The sequence below is a fragment of the Poecilia formosa genome, unplaced genomic scaffold (genome assembly GCF_000485575.1).
Source record: "Poecilia formosa unplaced genomic scaffold, Poecilia_formosa-5.1.2 Scaffold45, whole genome shotgun sequence".
Lineage (NCBI taxonomy): Eukaryota > Metazoa > Chordata > Actinopteri > Cyprinodontiformes > Poeciliidae > Poecilia > Poecilia formosa.
In genome coordinates this window covers 2,169,492-2,187,915 of record NW_006799984.1, presented here as the reverse complement: position 1 = coordinate 2,187,915, position 18,424 = coordinate 2,169,492, and the positions used below count along the sequence as shown (strand labels likewise).

Genomic DNA, 18,424 nt, shown 5'->3' with positions numbered 1-18,424 from the left:
CATATATATATATATATATATATATATATATATATGGAGCAGTGGCTAAAACAGATCCCAGGAATGACATCAGACATCTCAGTCCAGAAATGTGCAGTTCTAGGCACAGCCAAGATACTGCGCAGAACCCTCAAGCTCCCAGGCCTCTGGTAGAGGACCCGAGCTCAGAGGATGAAAGAGACCACCCGCGGAGGGTGAGAAGGGAATTATTATATATATATATATATATATATATATCTGTTACAAGTATCCAGAAACAAAGCATTCTTGTTTGCAGACATACAGAAACAAAATTAATGGGGAGCTTGACTCTACACCAGCATGTGATTTATCAAAGTTCTGGACAGAATAATTTATCCAAAAGCTTCAATAAGTTATTAATTTTGAGTTTTGATTAATTATTTGAACCATTCTTTTGCTGAGGTAGGATGATTTTATAATAAACAATGCAGTTACGTATCCATAGCCGTCAACAAAGGGTTAAAGTTAAACATTCATGCTTAAAGATTCATCCTGCTCTGATATTTGGCCAAGTTGCACCTCAGCCATATGTTTTTTATAGCCGTTAATAAGATTATGGAATAGTTCTGACAGGATGTGTCTACTCTGCACTTTTAAGTGTAGTTCGCACATTTTAATAGGATTTAAGTGAGGCTTTGGTCATTCTCGGTGTCAGCCTGCTTTATCTGTCAGTTTTGATGAGCGTTTCTGATCGCTGTCCTGTTTGAAAGCTGATTTAGTACCAAGGTTCGACCAGCTAGCTCTTGATTTGTGACAAAAAGTGTAGAGATAGTCCTAAATTTGGATAAAGCACCAGTGCAAATGTGACATAAACAACCTAAAACATGATGCAACCTCCATGATTAATAGTAGCTGCAATATTTCAGCTTAGGCTAGGTCTATGGGTAATACAAGACATGTTCATTTATGTCTGAATTTTGCATATAGCTCAGTTGTTCTAGCCTAAAGCAAGGCGAGAACACAAATCCAAACAAAGTAAAGTAACTGTGATGGTAGTTATTATTAAACAAACATCTATGATAGTTACAGCCAAACCTTCTTCTGGTTGGTCTCCATCTCCCATTCCTGATGCTGCTGTTGCTCTGCTGATGCTACCGTTGCCACTTCCTGTTTCTTGTTGATCCTGTTCTTCCAGTCTTCCTCACCGCTCTTCTTCAGCAGCGCCACTCTAACAATAAACAAAAGATAAGAAGGTTTATACATGCGTTTAAGGAATTTTTGTACATTTATTATTGTTTGTTAATTCTCTTCCCCAAGCAACCAGCAATAGGACTAAACAGTCCCATTATCCCGTTGCAATAAAACATTAGTTTATCTTGAGGCGTTTTACAAATTTACCAGAAGCCCCCATAAAGCGTCTTAGGTGCTGAAAAGAAATGAGTTTTCAAAAGTAAAAAACAGATTATTGGTTTCTCAGCCAACAAATCTGGCCTGTATAAAAGGTGGGTGTGTGAGCAGAGCTAATAACGGATGGCTGAAGGGTAAAAGAAAGTGTGTCATTATTGCTGCTACTGCTGCATGAAAAGGCCAGAAATGAGGGCAATCTGAGGAATCTGCTAAAACTCAGAGGGGACAGTCCGTCTGCGCAGATCTCTGCTGGCTGCCAAGAAAAAGATTATAATGATGCTATAAAAAGACTCTTCAGTGATTTGAAAGAGGTAGAAACCTTACTGTGTAAGAAAACATGTTTAAAACTGTTAAACTCTGAGAAACTAGCAATTTTCTCACCTTTGGGTTTTTTAAAGGATAATTTTTAAAGTTCATTAATGTCTTTAAGATCCCATTCCTGGTTTCCACCCTCTTTATCCAGACTTATTCACCGATATCAGGTCTTTCTTTGTGTCTCTTTTTGTTTGCAAGAAGCCTCCCATTAATGAAGGTTTAAACATCACCATTTCTAATTCAGAAAGAAAAATAATAACAAATTTATTTCTTCAGCTTAATAGAAAAGCAAAGATTTGTAATTTGCATAATTTGTGTCATTTATCGTAATATTATTAAATTCATATTTCTGCAGAAAATTCATAATCCATTTTTTTCATCAAACGTTAAAGATTGTAATCAGAAATGTTGTGGAGAACCCATATTGCTCAGAAATGTTGTCTTTATTTATGTTATCAGATTATATTTGAGTGAGGAATAGTCTACTGATTTTCAGTTAGTTATTAGCCTCATTTAGCAAAGATAAAATATCTGTATTCGCTAATTCTTTTTACATTTATTTATGATATACTATTTTTTATGTCTTTTGATCTGTTACGCTAAAAAAATATTTAATAGAAACAAACAAAATCATATTTATTGAACTAGTTATCTGCCTCCTATCATCTGAAATCTATTCTAATGTCAACAATCAAAAGATTAATAAAGTTCACACGTGTCCACATCAAATACGAATCCAGCATAAAACAGTCTGTAGAATCCAGAATTTCAAAAGAACAGTTATGCAATTTTTATTTGTATAGTGCTGAATGTGCAAAGATGCTAAATATTATATAATTTAAGAAGTACTCAGTAAATACAGAGTGAGCTATGATAAAGAACAGTTTAATAGTTTTATTAATACATTCTGCTACATCCCTCTGTTTGAGGAAATTCATGATCTTGATGTGACCTGAAATAAAAATGAGTTTTATATTTAGGACTTTCACAAAAACAATATTTACTGAACAACAAATCATCCAAGAAATTATTGTGGTAAACGGTAGTATTGTTATTTTGAGACCATTTTCAACTAATACAATCAAATGCAAGTAAACTTTAATCTTGTACGAAACACTCACTGCAACTGGAAGACATTTTAAATATCCAAAATAAAACACAAAACAAAATCGACACACAACCAAAACCATAAATAACATGAATAATGAAGACTCTGTAAACAAAATTGCCCTTCAAAAAAATTATTGATCTCATTTTAATTCATCATGAAATTAATTAATTGATTAATTGCTTATTGCGACAGGTGTAGATAGAGTACATATAAAGTTAATCAGATGAGCCTCACCTCTCCTTGATGGACATCTGTTTGGTGGACATGCCGTCAGGCAGTTGGTCTCCGGGGTCTGTGGGGGACAGCAGGTCTCCAGAATGGACACTGTTCTTGCTGAAGTCCTCGGGATGGTCCGGGGTCGCGACCTGAGGCTTGAGAGCCTGGGGGAAGGAGTGAGGTTTAGGGGGCGTCTGAGGCGGCGCCTGAGGTTTGGCCTGAGGAGGCTGGGGGGCGACCTGAGGGTACGGCTTCGATAGGGTTTGACCTGGAGGTTTGGGCTGGGGCTGCACCGAATGGGTGAAGGGTTTGGGCTGGGTGGGCGGGGCCTGGGAGTAGGACTGCGGCTGGATGTATAAAGGGGGTTTGGGAAGAGTCCGAGGGGGCTGGAGGATACTTTGCTGCTGCTGCTGGCCACTTGAAATGTAAGACACAGTCCGGGACGATACCTTAGCTATCAGAGGCTTCAGCGGCCCTGGGTGATCCGGCAAGTCTGCAGGAAAAAGAGACCACAAGCATGTTTTTGCATTTTCTGAAATCATGTTGAAATTAAGATTTTAACATGATTATTTTAATATCAACAAGCAAAAATGTTCTGTTTTGATTTGACATGTAAAGGGACAAAGAAAAAAAAACATTTTCGATGGATTGATCAAACCAGATTTCAACCAGTATTATTTTTTTTAAATAAAACTAAAATACACCACAGAACACCACAGGAAATCATTCCTGTCTGTAGCCATCAGGTTATTCAATGACCAACCCTGACTGCTCTTAATTCATTTTTTCAGACTGATTTACAGATTTATTTATAAATTAATGCATTTCCATGTACATTAGTGAACATGTTATTTTATTGTTGTTTTATTAATTTGTTTGTTTTATATTTAGTCATATTTAAATTACAATATCACACTTCTGTATTTTTTAAATACATTTTTTTATTGCCTTATGATTAATTTTTTTATTTACCAATATTTAACACTTTGGATTAAGTAGCTTTCAGCATAAACTATTCTGTTCTATTCTATTCCATAGCAAAATGACCCAGATATGTTTAATAAATATTTTAATAAAATATGTTTGTGGTATGATTTCTGAGATTTCTCTGTTTTGGAAATAATTAGTTTAATTTTATCCTATGCTGTTAGTTATACCATTATTTTTGAATTTCTAAAAACATCCGATATTTTCTGAAAAAAATACAATTTATTATTTTCAGTTCTGTTGCTGCAATTTCTAAAATTGTTTTGTCCTCCCTTTTCCTTTTCTTGTCTTGTTACAACTTTGTCTTAGTATTTGTTTCCTGTTTGTTGTTGCTTTTTTGGCTTTTTATTTTTATTTTCAAAATCATGTCAATATTTTCCTAAGATTGTGTAAAATTATTATTTTTTTTGTTGATTGTCAGAGTTAATAAGAACATGCTTTTATAAACTCTGTTTTATTTATTGTTGAATATCATTTTGCACCTAATCACCATTGTAGTAACCAATACAGTCACTTGAACACAATAAACTAATCTCTAGAGCTTTTTTTGATAAAAGAGATTGTTTAATCATCTACAAGTGTATTAATTACCCTTTGGGGATGAAGTATGAATGCACTAACTAAATAAATGTCTTAGTTATTAGGACATCTACCTGTTTTTCTGGTTTTTTATTGGCCTTAGTGCCTGGGTTGAAAGGTTTATGGTTTCACCAGAGCGATGAGTATGGAGGTTTTTCTAACCTTTTGAAAGGACAGAATAATGGACACTTATGAAGGCCGAGTCACATAGAACTAACAAACAGCAGCTTGTACTTCCACCTGCTTTATTTAAGTGTTGCCCTGCCCTCTTTTTGTCCTTTCATCTCTTTCTGCTCTGTTTGTGTGCATGGGAAAAGACAAGCCCTGGACACAACCTAGATTAGCAGATAAAAGCAGGTCAGGTCTACTCTGCTGTAGTCTGAGGCGTAAAGTGGTGCAAAGTGGGACCACGGCTCCTTTATGGGTCACGACAGCGCTGGGATTCGATCAGAAATCTGTGTTGCCGTTATGAGGAAAGGGCTTCCCCTTTTCCAGACAAAGAGCTTCACGAGGTACATTCATGGAAAAATATGCTAATTAGACACAGCCTGAAACGCCTCTCTGCATCAGCCAAATCAAACACTCCCAGCTGGGATGTGCATGTGTGTGAGTATGTGTGTGTGTTAAGTGTGTGTGTGCAGCCGGCACAAAGCAGTCATGCGTGGGAGTACGACAATGAGAAGACAATGAGGATAACAGGAGCAGACCCATTTTGGTGGGCATTTCTGGTTCCCTTTTTTTGCTTCTTTTGTCCTCTTTTCCTCTTACAGATCTCTATCTTTACTCCTTTTCTGCTCCATTTCTTTTCAATGAAAGTGAGTGATACCACTTACCTGAGATGCCTCCCTGGCTTCTCTTTGGCTCCTGTTTGGAGGAGCTGTGAGCTGCTCCTCTTCCTCTTTCCTCCTGGGAGTCTGCAGCTCTCCTGCTGGGCGGAGGCTCCGGCTCGCCACGCCACACAGACGGTTCGGCAGAGTGCTTAGGATGCTGCGGCTGCTCTCCTCTGTCCCTGTCAGAGGAGTGCAGCTTCTCCTGAATGCTGTCTTCCCTGGCTCCTCCCTGCTCTTCCTCTTTCCTGCCTCTCCAGCCCTCCAGCAGCGCCTCGCTCTGCTGTCTGTGGCCCACGGAGGATGAGGGGACAGGAGGAGCCCCAGCTTTCTCTGGGCTGTCAGGAAGGAGGGGGCAGGGATCGGGCTGCCCCTCCTTGCGGCCTTGGTGCCCTCTCTGGGTCAGGGAGAAATACCGCGGCGCCCTCTCCTGGTGGACGCTCGCGCTGCCTGTTGGGGCCTGTTGTTGGGCAGGGACGTACGGGATGGCAGTTGATTTCTCTGGATGGAAACCGTCATCGATGCCGCCGCCACCGCCGCTGCTGTGTGGGGACATGGTTACCGTGGTAACGGAGGCTTGCGAAGTGACGGCCGCTGCGGATCGGACCAGGGAGACAGACAGCGGCTCCAGTTTGATTTTCACCTGAAAATGCAGCGATAGACACGTTATAAAATTGGGAAATAGAAATTTTCTGTAAAAGGGAAACCAGATGTTTGGATCAAGGCCGGACGAAGCCTTTTTGGGCCCCTAGGCAATTTTCATTCAGGGCCCCTCATGCCAAAATGTCAAAACAAGATGGTATCATTCCTAAGCTGCTAGACGTGTGTAAAAAAAAATCCCTATAATTGTTACCATCATTTGTAATTTTTCAGTTGTTGACTGCATTGTGTTTGCTTTATAACTTTATAATTTTCTATTTTTGATACGTAAAGCACCTTGAACTGCCTTGCTGCAAAATGTGCCATGCAAATGAACTTGATTGACTGAGTGATTACTAAATAGTATACCAACTTTATTATGGCTGTTTTTGTTAAAAAGAAAATATATTTGCAGTAAAGAAGTTAACAAGTTTGACATCTACTTTTTACTTTTACTTGAGTAAAAATATGTTTGAATATTTTCACTGGTTAAATACCACAAAAATAAGAAATTGATCATTATTTGCTTAAAATGATTACGTTTACATTGTTTTCTTCAGTGTTTGGTATAGCTGCTTTCAAAATTGTTCTGTTTGGGTGAGACGTTTTTGTATTCACCCACAACCTTCTCACAGTAGTTTACTGGAGTCTTGGCTCATTCCTCCAACAGAACTGGTGGAAATGCCCATAAATTTGACCTTGTAATGCTTATGTAATGAAGTGTGTTATTTTTCTGACAACATCCGGCTAAGGAAGAATTGCGCTTAATATTGCACTTGGACTTAATATTTGGAAATGTCCGTGGTGGGCACTGCTAACTAAAAACGTAATCATAAACATTAGTTCTACCGGTAATAGCGCAACACACCAACAAAGTATTTAACAGAAGGTAATGCTAAAGTGCTAGCTTAAATTTAAATTATAGCTGCTTTTGACAAACCTTAAAAACACATATGTCCAACTTTATTCAACTGAAAGTTTACAAAACAGAAAACTGAATTAACGCTTAAGAATTTATCCGACATATTAGTTTAGGGGAAGCTAAGTGTGCAGAAAGTTCTCAAAGCTCTAAGCGAAAAATTAGCTCCGCTACTAGCAAATTAGCTGATTAGCAGAAGTGTGCCCACCACTGGCAAATTCCCATTTCTAAATCAGCATCAGGTACAAAACGTGTTCGTCAGGACATTCCTATGACTAACTAATAATAAAACTGGAATAATCTAGCTTATTTCTTGATTTCTTTCCCACATTCAAACATCTCATACTTGTTGTGCAACAAACAAGCATGTCTTGGAAGCAGCTGCAATCAAAAACAACAAAACAGGCACCCCTAGACTATCCATTACATGCTGCAAGCAACACTTGATATCCACCGTGCTGGAGCTGTTGACATTAAGCCACTACCATATAAAGCATAAACACGGCTGACGAGCAGGACCAGTCAGATCAATACCAAGCCAGAACCAGACATTGACAGCAGAGGGGTCTTACGTGTTCTCCCTGAGGGGCTTCTAAATCCCTGTTACACACCGCAGAGGTTACAGTTTCCTGTGTGGACACCAGTTATTGATCATGACTCACAACATGACGAAGAGAAACTGTTTTTAAAAAAAGCACCTGACATCCTGTCTCTGTTATTTTTTTTAGATCGCACACCTTTTTCTGTGAAGCTCTGCCATCCTACAACATTTTTTTGCATTCACTGCTAACAAGTAAGGATTCTGCATCAGTCAGAGGAGTTGTACTAATATTCAAAATCAATCAAAAAATGATAGACTGTCAATTAGGGCTGGGTGATACATTCATTTTATTGATTAATTAATTTTTTTTTGGTTTTTGAAGACGTAATTTTTGGAAAATCTGGATTTGTTTTCACCAAAGTGCTCCCTGGTTTCTGTAGTGAAGAAGGATGAAGAGCCGCCATCTTGTTTGGAAAGCATTTTTTTTTACTTTTAAGATATTTTTCTGGTAAAACTGCAACTTTATACTGCTAACATAATGCCCATATTCTCAGAATTAAACAAAAATTCTCATAGTCTAGTCATAATACTCTCGTTGTAAAACTCCTGGAAGGAATGATTGAAATAAAAGCCACTTTTTGAAGACATTTTCTGTCATCTGTAAAGTCTTTTTAGAAAACAATGTAAAAAACATTTCTTAAAATTGGATCTGATATGAAAAAAGTTGTAGATTTTATTTTTGTAGTGAAAATATGTAGTGAAATCGCGGTACCTGCTCCACTTCTCCCTGGGTGATGGGTTGGGTCTGGAAGCGGGCGTTGGCTCTTCGCTGCCGGGTGTCGCCTCGAGAGCCCTCTTCTGCCTTCGCCGTGGGATGTGCGAGGCGGTTAAACAGGGCCATTTTCTCAGACAGACTGAGTGTGGAAAAGTCTGGCTCCTCAGGCAGAAGCTCCTGGCCATCTCCAGCAGCCTGGCTCTGTTTCTGGAGGGCCTGTGTTTCTGTCTCCTGCTCCTGGGCTGTCGAGCTTGGCTGCGAAGAGGCGTGAATGCTGTGGAAATGACAGTCATATTTTCAATATCTGAAAATGAAGTCGTTATACATAAAAAAAAAATAAAAAAAACTTTTGCAGCTGTGCATGTTTATTTATTTGAAGAATATAAATTTTACCTTTACCATGTTGAGTAAAATTTCAAGTTGTTTAATATTTAAAAGTGACCTTTAGATTAGGACAGATCTATGGGTTCTACAAGACACGTTCTTTACACTTTTTCCACAAAATCATTCTTATGTAATAAGATTTCATGATCTGTTTTCAGCTCAGTTCAGAATGAGCTGTCTTAGTGGCGTCTTGTCACTTTAAATCCAAATAAGCTGCAGCTGACTACGCCTCCTCAAACCCAAAGTTTTCACTCGCAGGTGAAAATGGCTGCCAACAATTATACAACTGTACATCTTTGAAAAGCATTAGTAGAGACTGCTGCACAATCAACGAGAAAGCGGCAAGTGGTTTCTCGATGGTAAGTGAACAACAAAGCAGTTGTCTTTTCAGCAGCCATTGTACAGCAAATACAGCGGTAAACATGCTGGAGCTCCACTTGGGTTGCAAGGTGATGGGCTGGGTTTGTTGGGGTTGCTAGGTGATGGGCACTTCCTGCTGATTTGTAACTTTACATCCCACAGGTTTTTGAAACTGCTCATTTTCCAGACACCAAAAAATATGAATATTTCTTTTTAAGTGCTTAGGATGTTTTTAGAAACAATTGAGACCCAAACATTCAAAATGTGAATTTTGCATAATAAGTTCTCTTTAAGAAAACATAATAAAGGCATAGTAAATATGAGTAAGCTAAAAATGTGTCAAAAAAATGTTTACAAATCAAACAATGTAGATTGTTTGTTTTATGATAATAATCCTCACACCCTTGTTTATTGTTAAGCAAACCTGACTGCTCCAACTGTTTAAGATTATCAGACACTACAACAGAAGCATAAGTAGATCAGATTGTCATGTAATGCACCTGGATGTTTGCAAGGGTTACAGTAATCTCCACAGTGGTGAGTAAACAAATCACAAGATACACACACCTATTGCATACGAAGGGTTCAACCTTTGACCTTTTTATCAGTCATAAACAAAGCATCTTCACTGATATTTATGATCTGCATATGAAAAACTCTGCAAGTAAAACACTTCCTCATCAACACTTTGTATGGTAATGGCCTGCTGTACAAACAGTGACAGCTTTTTGCCCTATTGGCAGCATGAATCAGAGAATCAGCAGATAAAGTTAGTGAAACTAAAACTGCATATCCTTCACACAACCAGGAGAGGGAGATGAAGACAGATAGATGGCTGCAAAAACAACTTCAGCTTTTTCTTTTCATGATTAACATAAGGCTAAAGCTGAATTATTTTAGAATCATTTAGTCTGTTGGACAGAATTTTATAAATTTTAACCTGAATTGAGAGAAGTTGTTCGGTGTCACGCTCACCTGATGCTAGTTACACTGGTGCTGGCTGCCGTAGGGCTGCGGACTTGACTTGGACTTGTCGGGGTTCCTTCTGGTTGTGATGAGGTCATAGCGTCGCTAAAAATTTAAGACAAATTTAAATAATGAGGAAAAACAGCAGTACGGTGTCTTTAAATTGCAAAATATTAACAATGACTATAAAAGCATGATTTACCTGGAAGCATTGACCACCTCTTTGTTGGTGACAGGTTGTGTGTGCGCACGGTCCTGAACTCTTCTCAGGCGTCGTTCCACGGCAGCGTTTCGTGAGCGGGGTTTGGGAACGCATCCATCTGATGTTTTTTCTAACTCCTGAAACAAGATGTTAGCAAAATATCACTTCTAGCAATACCATCGATCCTACATAAAGCCATGATATAGGCCCTACATGACATACTGTAAAAAAAATACTAAAACTCCTCATAACTATTGTGAAATAAGATAGAAAGACTTCATTTGTCACTCCTATGAAGACAAAGTAGTAGTTTATTTTGAGGTTCCACTTTGTTTGATGTTTAAAAATATCTATCTGATGCAAGAGAAAAAAAAGAAAAAAATGTACCCTGAAGAGGGATCGCTTTGCAGCCACACTCATCTTGGCTCTCTCATCCACCTTTTCTTCACCTTCTGAAAAATAAAGACAAATTTTAGTTCTAAGGCATTTATTTTCTAAAATGACAACAAACTTTATTTTAGACATGAATTTATTTTGTTGTTAATGTGACATCTTGGCCAATGTTTTGCTAGCAGTGGCATCGTGCCTTCTGCTTAGGTTAGCGTTGTGTGCTAGCTGTTAGCTCCTTGAGGAAATAACCTTACATTTTATTTTGAGTCATATCATTACATAAACAGTTTGGCATTGTTTGTGCTGTTTTTGTCTTGGGGAACCCATGGTCCAATGAATTGATGCTACCACTAGCTAACTTATTAACTATGTTGAGACTTTTTTAACAAGACCCGTTCATTCATTTTGTGGTACAAACATGTAAGACTGGATGGAAAAGTCAGCCATCTTTTAATCAATTTGGGCATAAATTGTGCTGCTAGATAATCATATCTTTACTATCAAACTAGGAAAAATGGCCGATCAGGGTGAAAAGAAAGGATTTAAAAGTGTGGCTGCAGGTACCTTCAGCATCTTGTAGTTGTGTTGGGCTAAGACGTGATCTGGAGAAAAAGATTAAATATTAGCATCATTGACTATTATTATTATTATTATCACCAGATGATTACAAATAGACACCTGTCAGATTCCAAACGTTCTGCAGAAGTAATGGGTTGTGTCCGAAACCTCTCTGATGTGCGACTGTCTCCTGGAGTAATGTAACGTCGAGGCCTTCGAGTCTCTCGGTCTCCATCGCCGCTGCTGCTAGCTGGCTCCACATCCTTAGCTGAAAGATCTGCTTTAGCTGTCTCACTTCGGTGGATTGGTAGAAAATGTGTGATGAGAGATACAAAAAGAAAGTGAAACTAGAATAAGAAAATGTTAATCATAATCAAATTAAGAAAAACAAAGCCTCTCATAGTATATCATAGCAACAATAAGCACAACCAGGGTGACATGGGAATGCAGTTACGCTTTTTCTTGCATGCCTGGATTAACAATGGGATCGTTTGTTTTCTTCATCACATGCACACTAGGGTAGATCTCTGTGTTGGTAACCAGTTCAAGCTTTCCATCTGTGCAAGGACTGCTGGAGATAGATTACATTTTACACCTGGGCTTGGCAAAAGATTTGGAAGGTACCAAAGATGAATGGATTACCACAATTAAGCATTTGTTGGTAATGTTCATGTGGGATGGAGCCAAGTGGCATAATGGTTAGGACTGTTACCTCACTGCAAGATTTTAGTCTTAGTTTGGACAATTTCATGCTAATTTTGTATGCTAATTTTCTCTCCAGCTGCTATGGTTTCATTCAACAAATTGCCATTCTGAGTGTTTGAATGCTAGATGCTGTAATCTGTCTCTGGACTCTTGCTCTGCTCGTAAAAAGATTAAGCAAGTATTTTAATTGAATGAATCAACAGAACATGCAAATATTGGTGAAATGACCAGCAGACATGATCCATGCAGCTTTGGTATTGTTAACATGGATTATTCATCCACAATTTAGTTGCAAATGATCAATAAATCACTAACAAACTGTTATTCATAAAATGCAAACGAGTTCATGCCAGTGAACCTACAGCTCTGGCTTCCGGTTGGCATTCTCCAGGTAAGAGTGTCGCAGCTGTGCAACTGACACCCTTGTGTCCAGGGTGCCCACTTCCCCGTTAGCTACCCCAGGTGGAGGGGCAATTCTGGCAGCCTCTCTCCCGGCTCCTGCTCTCTCAGTGTGATACATGATGGAGTGCTGACTTACACCTATGTCTGACATGGAGCGGGTTCTTATCTTGGGTTTGGGCCCACCACTTATTTCCATACTTCTGTGTTTGGCCTGAGGCAAAGAAGAGCCTCTCTGGAGGTAGACAGCTGAGTCCAACCTCTGATGCTGTGAAACCGCCTGCTGAGGCACTATCTCTTTTTTAGCTTGGGGATTTTGATATTGTATTTGAAAGTCCTCCACTTTCCTTGGGGGGAGTTTAGTTTGCAGTTCATACTCTCCTTGAGACTGTCTCTGGTTTTCCTGAGATTGTCTCATTTGGTTGTGCTGATGTTCTCTTTGAAGATCTTGTTGGATTTGAGTTGTATGTTCAACCCTTCTGGCTTCATACTGCTTCTGCTCTGGGGGTTCATGATGCATTATTCGGGACTCTGGATGGTGCACCGGCTCCAAGGACTGATCCTGTCTATGCTGCTGACATACAGAGGAGTAGGCAGGCTGCATATATCTACAAACTCTCTCCTCTTGGGTGTCATGGCTAGAAGGATGCTCTCTTACTCTTTCCCTGATTCTCTGAGCTTTTCTTTCCCTACCCCTCTCTCTTGGCTGCTCATCATCCCAATCTTCCTCTACATGACTCCTCCTCCTCCTCTCTGGGCTGATGTTTTGCCACTCCATGTCTTCATACAGGCCCCTGTGAGGATCCTCCACGCTCCGTTCCCTTCGGCGAATTTCAGATGGCAACACTGCCTTCCTGCTCTTTAGCAGGCCCTCCGTCTGTGCCTCTTCTTTTAGGACTTGTCTTGTTTCCATTCTTGCCTCCCTATGAGCAGCATAGATTTGGTCGGCACTCACCCTTCTGCGTGTTTGTACTTCCAGGACTCCTGAAGGCGTTCCAGTCAGAAATGGAGCATTCATGGCCACAGTAGGCTGAGGGTCCACAGCAGGGCCAGAGTGTTGGTACTCAGATGTGAAAGGAGCAGGATGGTGACCTGGACTTGGCTGAGGTTGTGACACTGTCCTTTGCTGGGTGTGCTCTGAGTGTTGTGGTATATACTTCGCAGTGCTGCCATGACTATGATGTCTGTTTTGGTGGTTCCTGTCTGGACTTTGGTCAGGGTGCTTTCGTGGTGTTTCTTCTCTGGACAACCGTTCTCTTACTCGGATTCTTGGAAAAGGAATGCATGTCAAAAATTAACGTTTCAGTCCAATTAAGGAATGACATCCTTGTCATAACACCAACAAACGCATATCTCAAGGTGGTAGAAATAACATCTACCTCACACAAAGATTGGTTAGAAAATACCAACCAGACATTGTGGAAGAAACAATCATAGAACTGTGACTACAGCTTCTGATGGCTGTTTACACAAAAAGTGGCAAATGGCCTGCATTTGTATAGCACTTCATCAAATCCAAGGACTATAGTGCTTCATACTATAGAGTCACCCAGTCATTCTTGCAGTTTGACAGAAGCAAAGCTGTCATACAATCGGTGACACCAGACTGAGACAGACAGGGGAAGCAGGGGTTTGAATGTCCACTGGTTACAGGACATATTCCTGCCCCTGAGCCACTGCTGCCCCAGTGGACACAGTCAAGGCATGAACTAAGTGCATCCTTTCCATTTCTGGGATTTAAGGATTTCAGTAAGGTGCTGCAACCCAAATAAAAATTGAGAATCAGTGTGATCAACTCCACAAAAGCAAAAGTTTGTTGTTTTGGAGTATATAGGTGTGCTTAACATAATGACAGGGGGGAAAAGTATTGGCAATGGATCTTTCCCTGATGGAGCAAAGAAATTTTTGCTCTCACTAGAGAACGGTTATAAAGTCAGTCCCAATTAGAAATCAATTTCTACGGAGAGAAAGTGTTTTTCACAAGTGGGAGCAATTAAGACAACTGCCCATTTTCACCTTGAGTTTGGCCAATTAAGTGCTGAGATAAATTGGATTTCAAGCCTCTTTACTACTTTAGGTTTAAAATTTCACAACTAAGCAATCAGGAAAAAACTGAAACTGTTGCTATTTAGAAAGAGTTGCCAGACAAAAAACAACCCCAATGTTTGGTCTCTAAAAATAATGGCACAATCTAATTTATCAATGTTTCATCTGAGAAGAATTGAACTGTTGCAATTACAGTTTCACAAAAGTCCTGACTTCCTCCACAAGAGGCTGATAAAGTCTGATCAAATGACTACTGCAAGTTATTTCTACTGAACCACATGGTGGCAAGAAGCAAAACTGTAAATGTAAATGTCTCAGTTTTGTGCAGCCATTTTTAAAATCTCAGCAAATCATGTTACCTTTAAATGAAACTTACAGTGGAAAAGTCTCAGACATAAGACTATAATGGGACCCGTATCAGCTCCTAAATCCTTCTCTAGTACAGCAAGATCAAGTAACAGCGTGCCAGTAGAGCTAAGTCTGAATCCAACTCTCCCTCCCGAAAGTCTTTATGCCAAATAGTAAGTCCAGCTATTTTCATCTCTAACCCAATGACCTCTGGTAGTCAAAGGTCACTCTAATCTCATTGTGGACCGCTAAGCAGGACATAAGTGAAGGGAATCGGCTTTATCTAAAATGGCAGGAAGTGCTTAAACACTGCTTGTGCTTCTTGAGTACGCAATCAGGTGGGACTTTTAAAGCTATCTGAAGAGTGACAAAGCACTGATTAGAGTCACACACCAGCACTACCAAACCAGGAATAATACAAGGAAGTGACTCCACATAAGTTACTGCTCTTGGACAATGTCAAATATTTCCATATTTCTGTTTCCTTTGATTTGAAATCCATTTGAGCAACTTCTGTCACAAAACTTCCTTTTACTTGGTCTCTTTGGTTTTATCAGCTAATGAATTAAAAAAGTACAAAAAACACCATCGTTACTAAGCAGACCCTTACAACTGCTTAAATAAATGCTATGAACTGCTCTTGTTTTCTATCTTCATTTTTTAGGGACTTTGAAGTTTTATTAGTGGATAAAAATCTTCCGAATAATGTAGACTTTCCTTAACTTCTGTCACAAAAGATTTCTGTTGTTTAGATGAGAAGCGGACCTCTCTCTAAATTTAAATTGACGATTCAAAATTCACCAGTAAATGAAAAATGTGTCCACCGTCACAAAACTAAACTAGACCGTATACTTAGGTACAGCAACATATTTACCCAACTTGTCTACTCCATTGCTGCACACAAAGACCCTATGAACAAACTAAAACGTGATGCATGCATCAGTAGTTACACATTAATAAAATAGTATTAAAACATTGAAAAGCACTCGCCTGACAGGACACAACCCTGTGCAACTTGAAACAAGTGGAGAGAGGTGGGTTATAACATCATCATACGTAGAAACACCAACAACATTTTCTAAGTTTAAAACCTGCTGTGAGTAGGTAAATTGTCTACTTGGACTCTCCACAGACTTTTCTCCAAACTTTTTGTTGACAAAGTAAACTAAGCAAACACATAGAGGTTATGAGGGTTGCTTTTGTTTTTAGACTTTTAAGTTTCATTTAACTCAGTTTTTCACCTGGTGGTAGCCAATGGAAACTGAACCACTGAACCATTTGCTGTGTTTTCTCAAACTCACAGTTGGTTGTGGTAGATAACTAGGATCAGTTGGAACATATGTAACATTGAGTGATTTTTATTAAAGAGCTTTGAGAAGACATTTGTTGTGAATTGTCTTCACCCAAAGTTCAATGCCCTTACTAGTGCCATGTTTCTTTATACTCACCCCTGCCTGTTGAGGATGCTCTGAGCCTGCTGCTCTATGAATAAATCCCCAGGCGAGATGCCGTAGCGTGTGGAGGGCAAAGATGCACGGCGCGCTGTGCGAGGAGAGCTCGGCACCGCGGCGATTGTGTAGTTCCGGGTGGAGGCGGGGCTTGGATCTCGGTGGGACACGTCATGTTGGTGGGTGTGCTGCCTCTGTTGTGGCTGAGGCTGGTGCTGCTCCTGCATCCGGCCTCTAGATGTGACTGAGCGCTCCTGAGCGCCGCCTCGGCGGTAATTCTCCACATTCATCGCTCTCTCCTGTTCTGAGAATCTGCCCGGTCGTTCTTGTGTTGGGGGAGGCGCTTGATTTGAGTGGGCCGGCCTCGGTGGGTCAGCAGAGGCAGGATCTGGGTGTGTGGTCATGTAAACTCGGCCCACTCCAGAACGGTATGGTACCTTCGGCTCCCGTCCGTGAGCCTCCACCTCTGTTCTCTCTCTGTCTCTCCTGGCGGCGATGTGCCGGTCAGAGTTGTCCTGTTCACGCCGGGACCGGTAGCGCGGTGTGTACTCAGTGTCCGCCTCTTGATCCAGGAGGATCCCATAGCGCTCTGACAGCTGCCGGCGGCGCTCAGCTTTATAGCGGGCAATGCGTTCAGCTTTGGAGCTGAGGTTGGACGGTGGACCTGACGTCGGTGTGGATGAGGTGGATAATGTCACGGGATCGACGTACACCACCACCGGCTCTGGGCGTCCGCTGCCAGTGCCACCTTTCACCTGAGGTGTTCTGTCTGGAGAGGTCACCTTCTTCTGTGGCGGCTCCATCTCTTCTCGACTGTAACGCCTCACTAGGGTAAACAGTGGAAATAATTGATTGATTGCATTATTTAACGCGCAATGACTGCAAGTTTGAGTCTTTTTTTTGTAATAAGTAGATTTATGCCAACATTAATTTATCTGATCAACAAATGTCAACTTTGGTATAAAGTAGAGTTCTTTGCTGAGCTATGTGCCCAGGTAAAGAGGCTATCACATTGGCCCAAATCAACCTCCCTCCATAGCTCCACAATATTTAATTCCACAGTTGGAATTAAATATAGTCTTTTCTACAAATGTAGAAAAGACTACATTTGTATGTCAACATGGGTTTGTTGACATGCTTTAAAAATACGACAAAATGAACTAAAACAGCCATCACAGGCAAAAACCTGACTAAAGATAAAGGTGACCTATTGTACTTCCTCAAGCCAGTTAGAATAGGTCTGTGGGTTAAGTAAGTAAGTAAGAAGTAAGCAGTAAATCGTTTCTGGATTGTAAGTCAACAACAAAACACTTGTCTTTTCCAGCAGCCATTGTACAGCACATACAGTGGTAAAACCAGCTGACCAAATGTGCTGGAGCTTCACTGGGGTTCCTGACTTGTGACGTTACATTCAGAAAGGTTTTGAAACGGACCATTGTCCTTTAATCAAAAAACATTCACTTATTGACAAAAAACCGTCTGGGTGATTTTTAAGCACGTGGGCTGTTTTCAGAGGCAGTTGAAACCAAAATGGAAGAACAAAAATGTGCAAAACTTTGCATAATATATCCCCTTTAAATATGCTTACACAACTATTTGCATTGACAAATTAAAATAGCAGTGTTAATTGTAAAGAGTGACTAAAAGACAGTTATTTATTTTTTTAATCAAGCTTACCCATCCCACGAGGCTCACAGGGGTCTGAAGCACGCGTGTACCGAGGCGGATCTTCTTCCAGCATCCTGTTGGCTACAAAGCCACCTGGCACCAGAGCAGGTGGCGCTTCACTTTCAATCCCCTCTAGTCGCCGGGCTATCCTTTCTTTCCTAAAAGAGATTAAAGTTAGAGCCTGAAAGTCAGCAACACTTCACCTGTACAAGTCTTAAAAAGATGCTGTCAAGGAGTTTGATATTGGTGTAACAGTGCATGTACTGAAAATATCCAGGTTTGGTACAAAAAAACAAATAAACCACCACTTTATACCTGAACACATGCAGAATGTCAATGTTGCATAATGTGCAATGCAACGTTACGTAGAGCAGTTTTTAAAAAAAAGACTCCCGGGTTTTAATAAATTATTAAAGTACTTGTCTAAGCAACATGAAGTTGAACAAAGAAATCACTGGTGCTGAAGAAAAATCAGCTAAAGTCCAAATCCAGCTGCCTGCAGGATTCAACCAGCACTTAACAGATTAATTTCAGTTTAAGCAACTTTGTAATAATTATTGGTATTTTGCCAGTGTGAGATAATGTTTCTCTAAATTCCATCCATCCATCCATCCATCCATCCATCCATCCATCCATCCATCCATCCATCCATCCATCCATCCATCCATCCATC

The 18,424-nt window shown here is 40.1% G+C and overlaps 1 protein-coding gene across 9 annotated transcripts in view; it reads right to left on the bottom strand.

The window, feature by feature from the left end:
• svilb (supervillin b) overlaps positions 1 to 18,424 on the bottom strand; it is a 51,625-nt gene that overhangs the window by 19,692 nt on the left and 13,509 nt on the right. For 5 of the 9 annotated variants that reach the window (XM_016671476.1, XM_007552058.2, XM_007552054.2 and 2 more), the window contains 13 exons: positions 17,761 to 17,909; positions 16,084 to 16,909; positions 12,205 to 13,509; positions 11,258 to 11,431; positions 11,144 to 11,181; positions 10,577 to 10,641; positions 10,190 to 10,326; positions 9,997 to 10,092; positions 8,275 to 8,551; positions 7,534 to 7,590; positions 5,410 to 6,046; positions 3,029 to 3,503; positions 1,057 to 1,189 (listed from right to left, as the gene is read on the bottom strand). In XM_016671476.1, the coding sequence (XP_016526962.1) occupies positions 1,057 to 1,189; positions 3,029 to 3,503; positions 5,410 to 6,046; positions 7,534 to 7,590; positions 8,275 to 8,551; positions 9,997 to 10,092; positions 10,190 to 10,326; positions 10,577 to 10,641; positions 11,144 to 11,181; positions 11,258 to 11,431; positions 12,205 to 13,509; positions 16,084 to 16,909; positions 17,761 to 17,824 (4,284 nt within the window). In that variant the 5' untranslated portion in view covers positions 17,825 to 17,909. The remainder of the gene's footprint in view (positions 1 to 1,056; positions 1,190 to 3,028; positions 3,504 to 5,409; positions 6,047 to 7,533; positions 7,591 to 8,274; positions 8,552 to 9,996; positions 10,093 to 10,189; positions 10,327 to 10,576; positions 10,642 to 11,143; positions 11,182 to 11,257; positions 11,432 to 12,204; positions 13,510 to 16,083; positions 16,910 to 17,760; positions 17,910 to 18,424) is intronic. The other 4 variants (XM_007552056.2, XM_007552057.2, XM_007552062.2 and 1 more) reach the window with 3 other exon arrangements.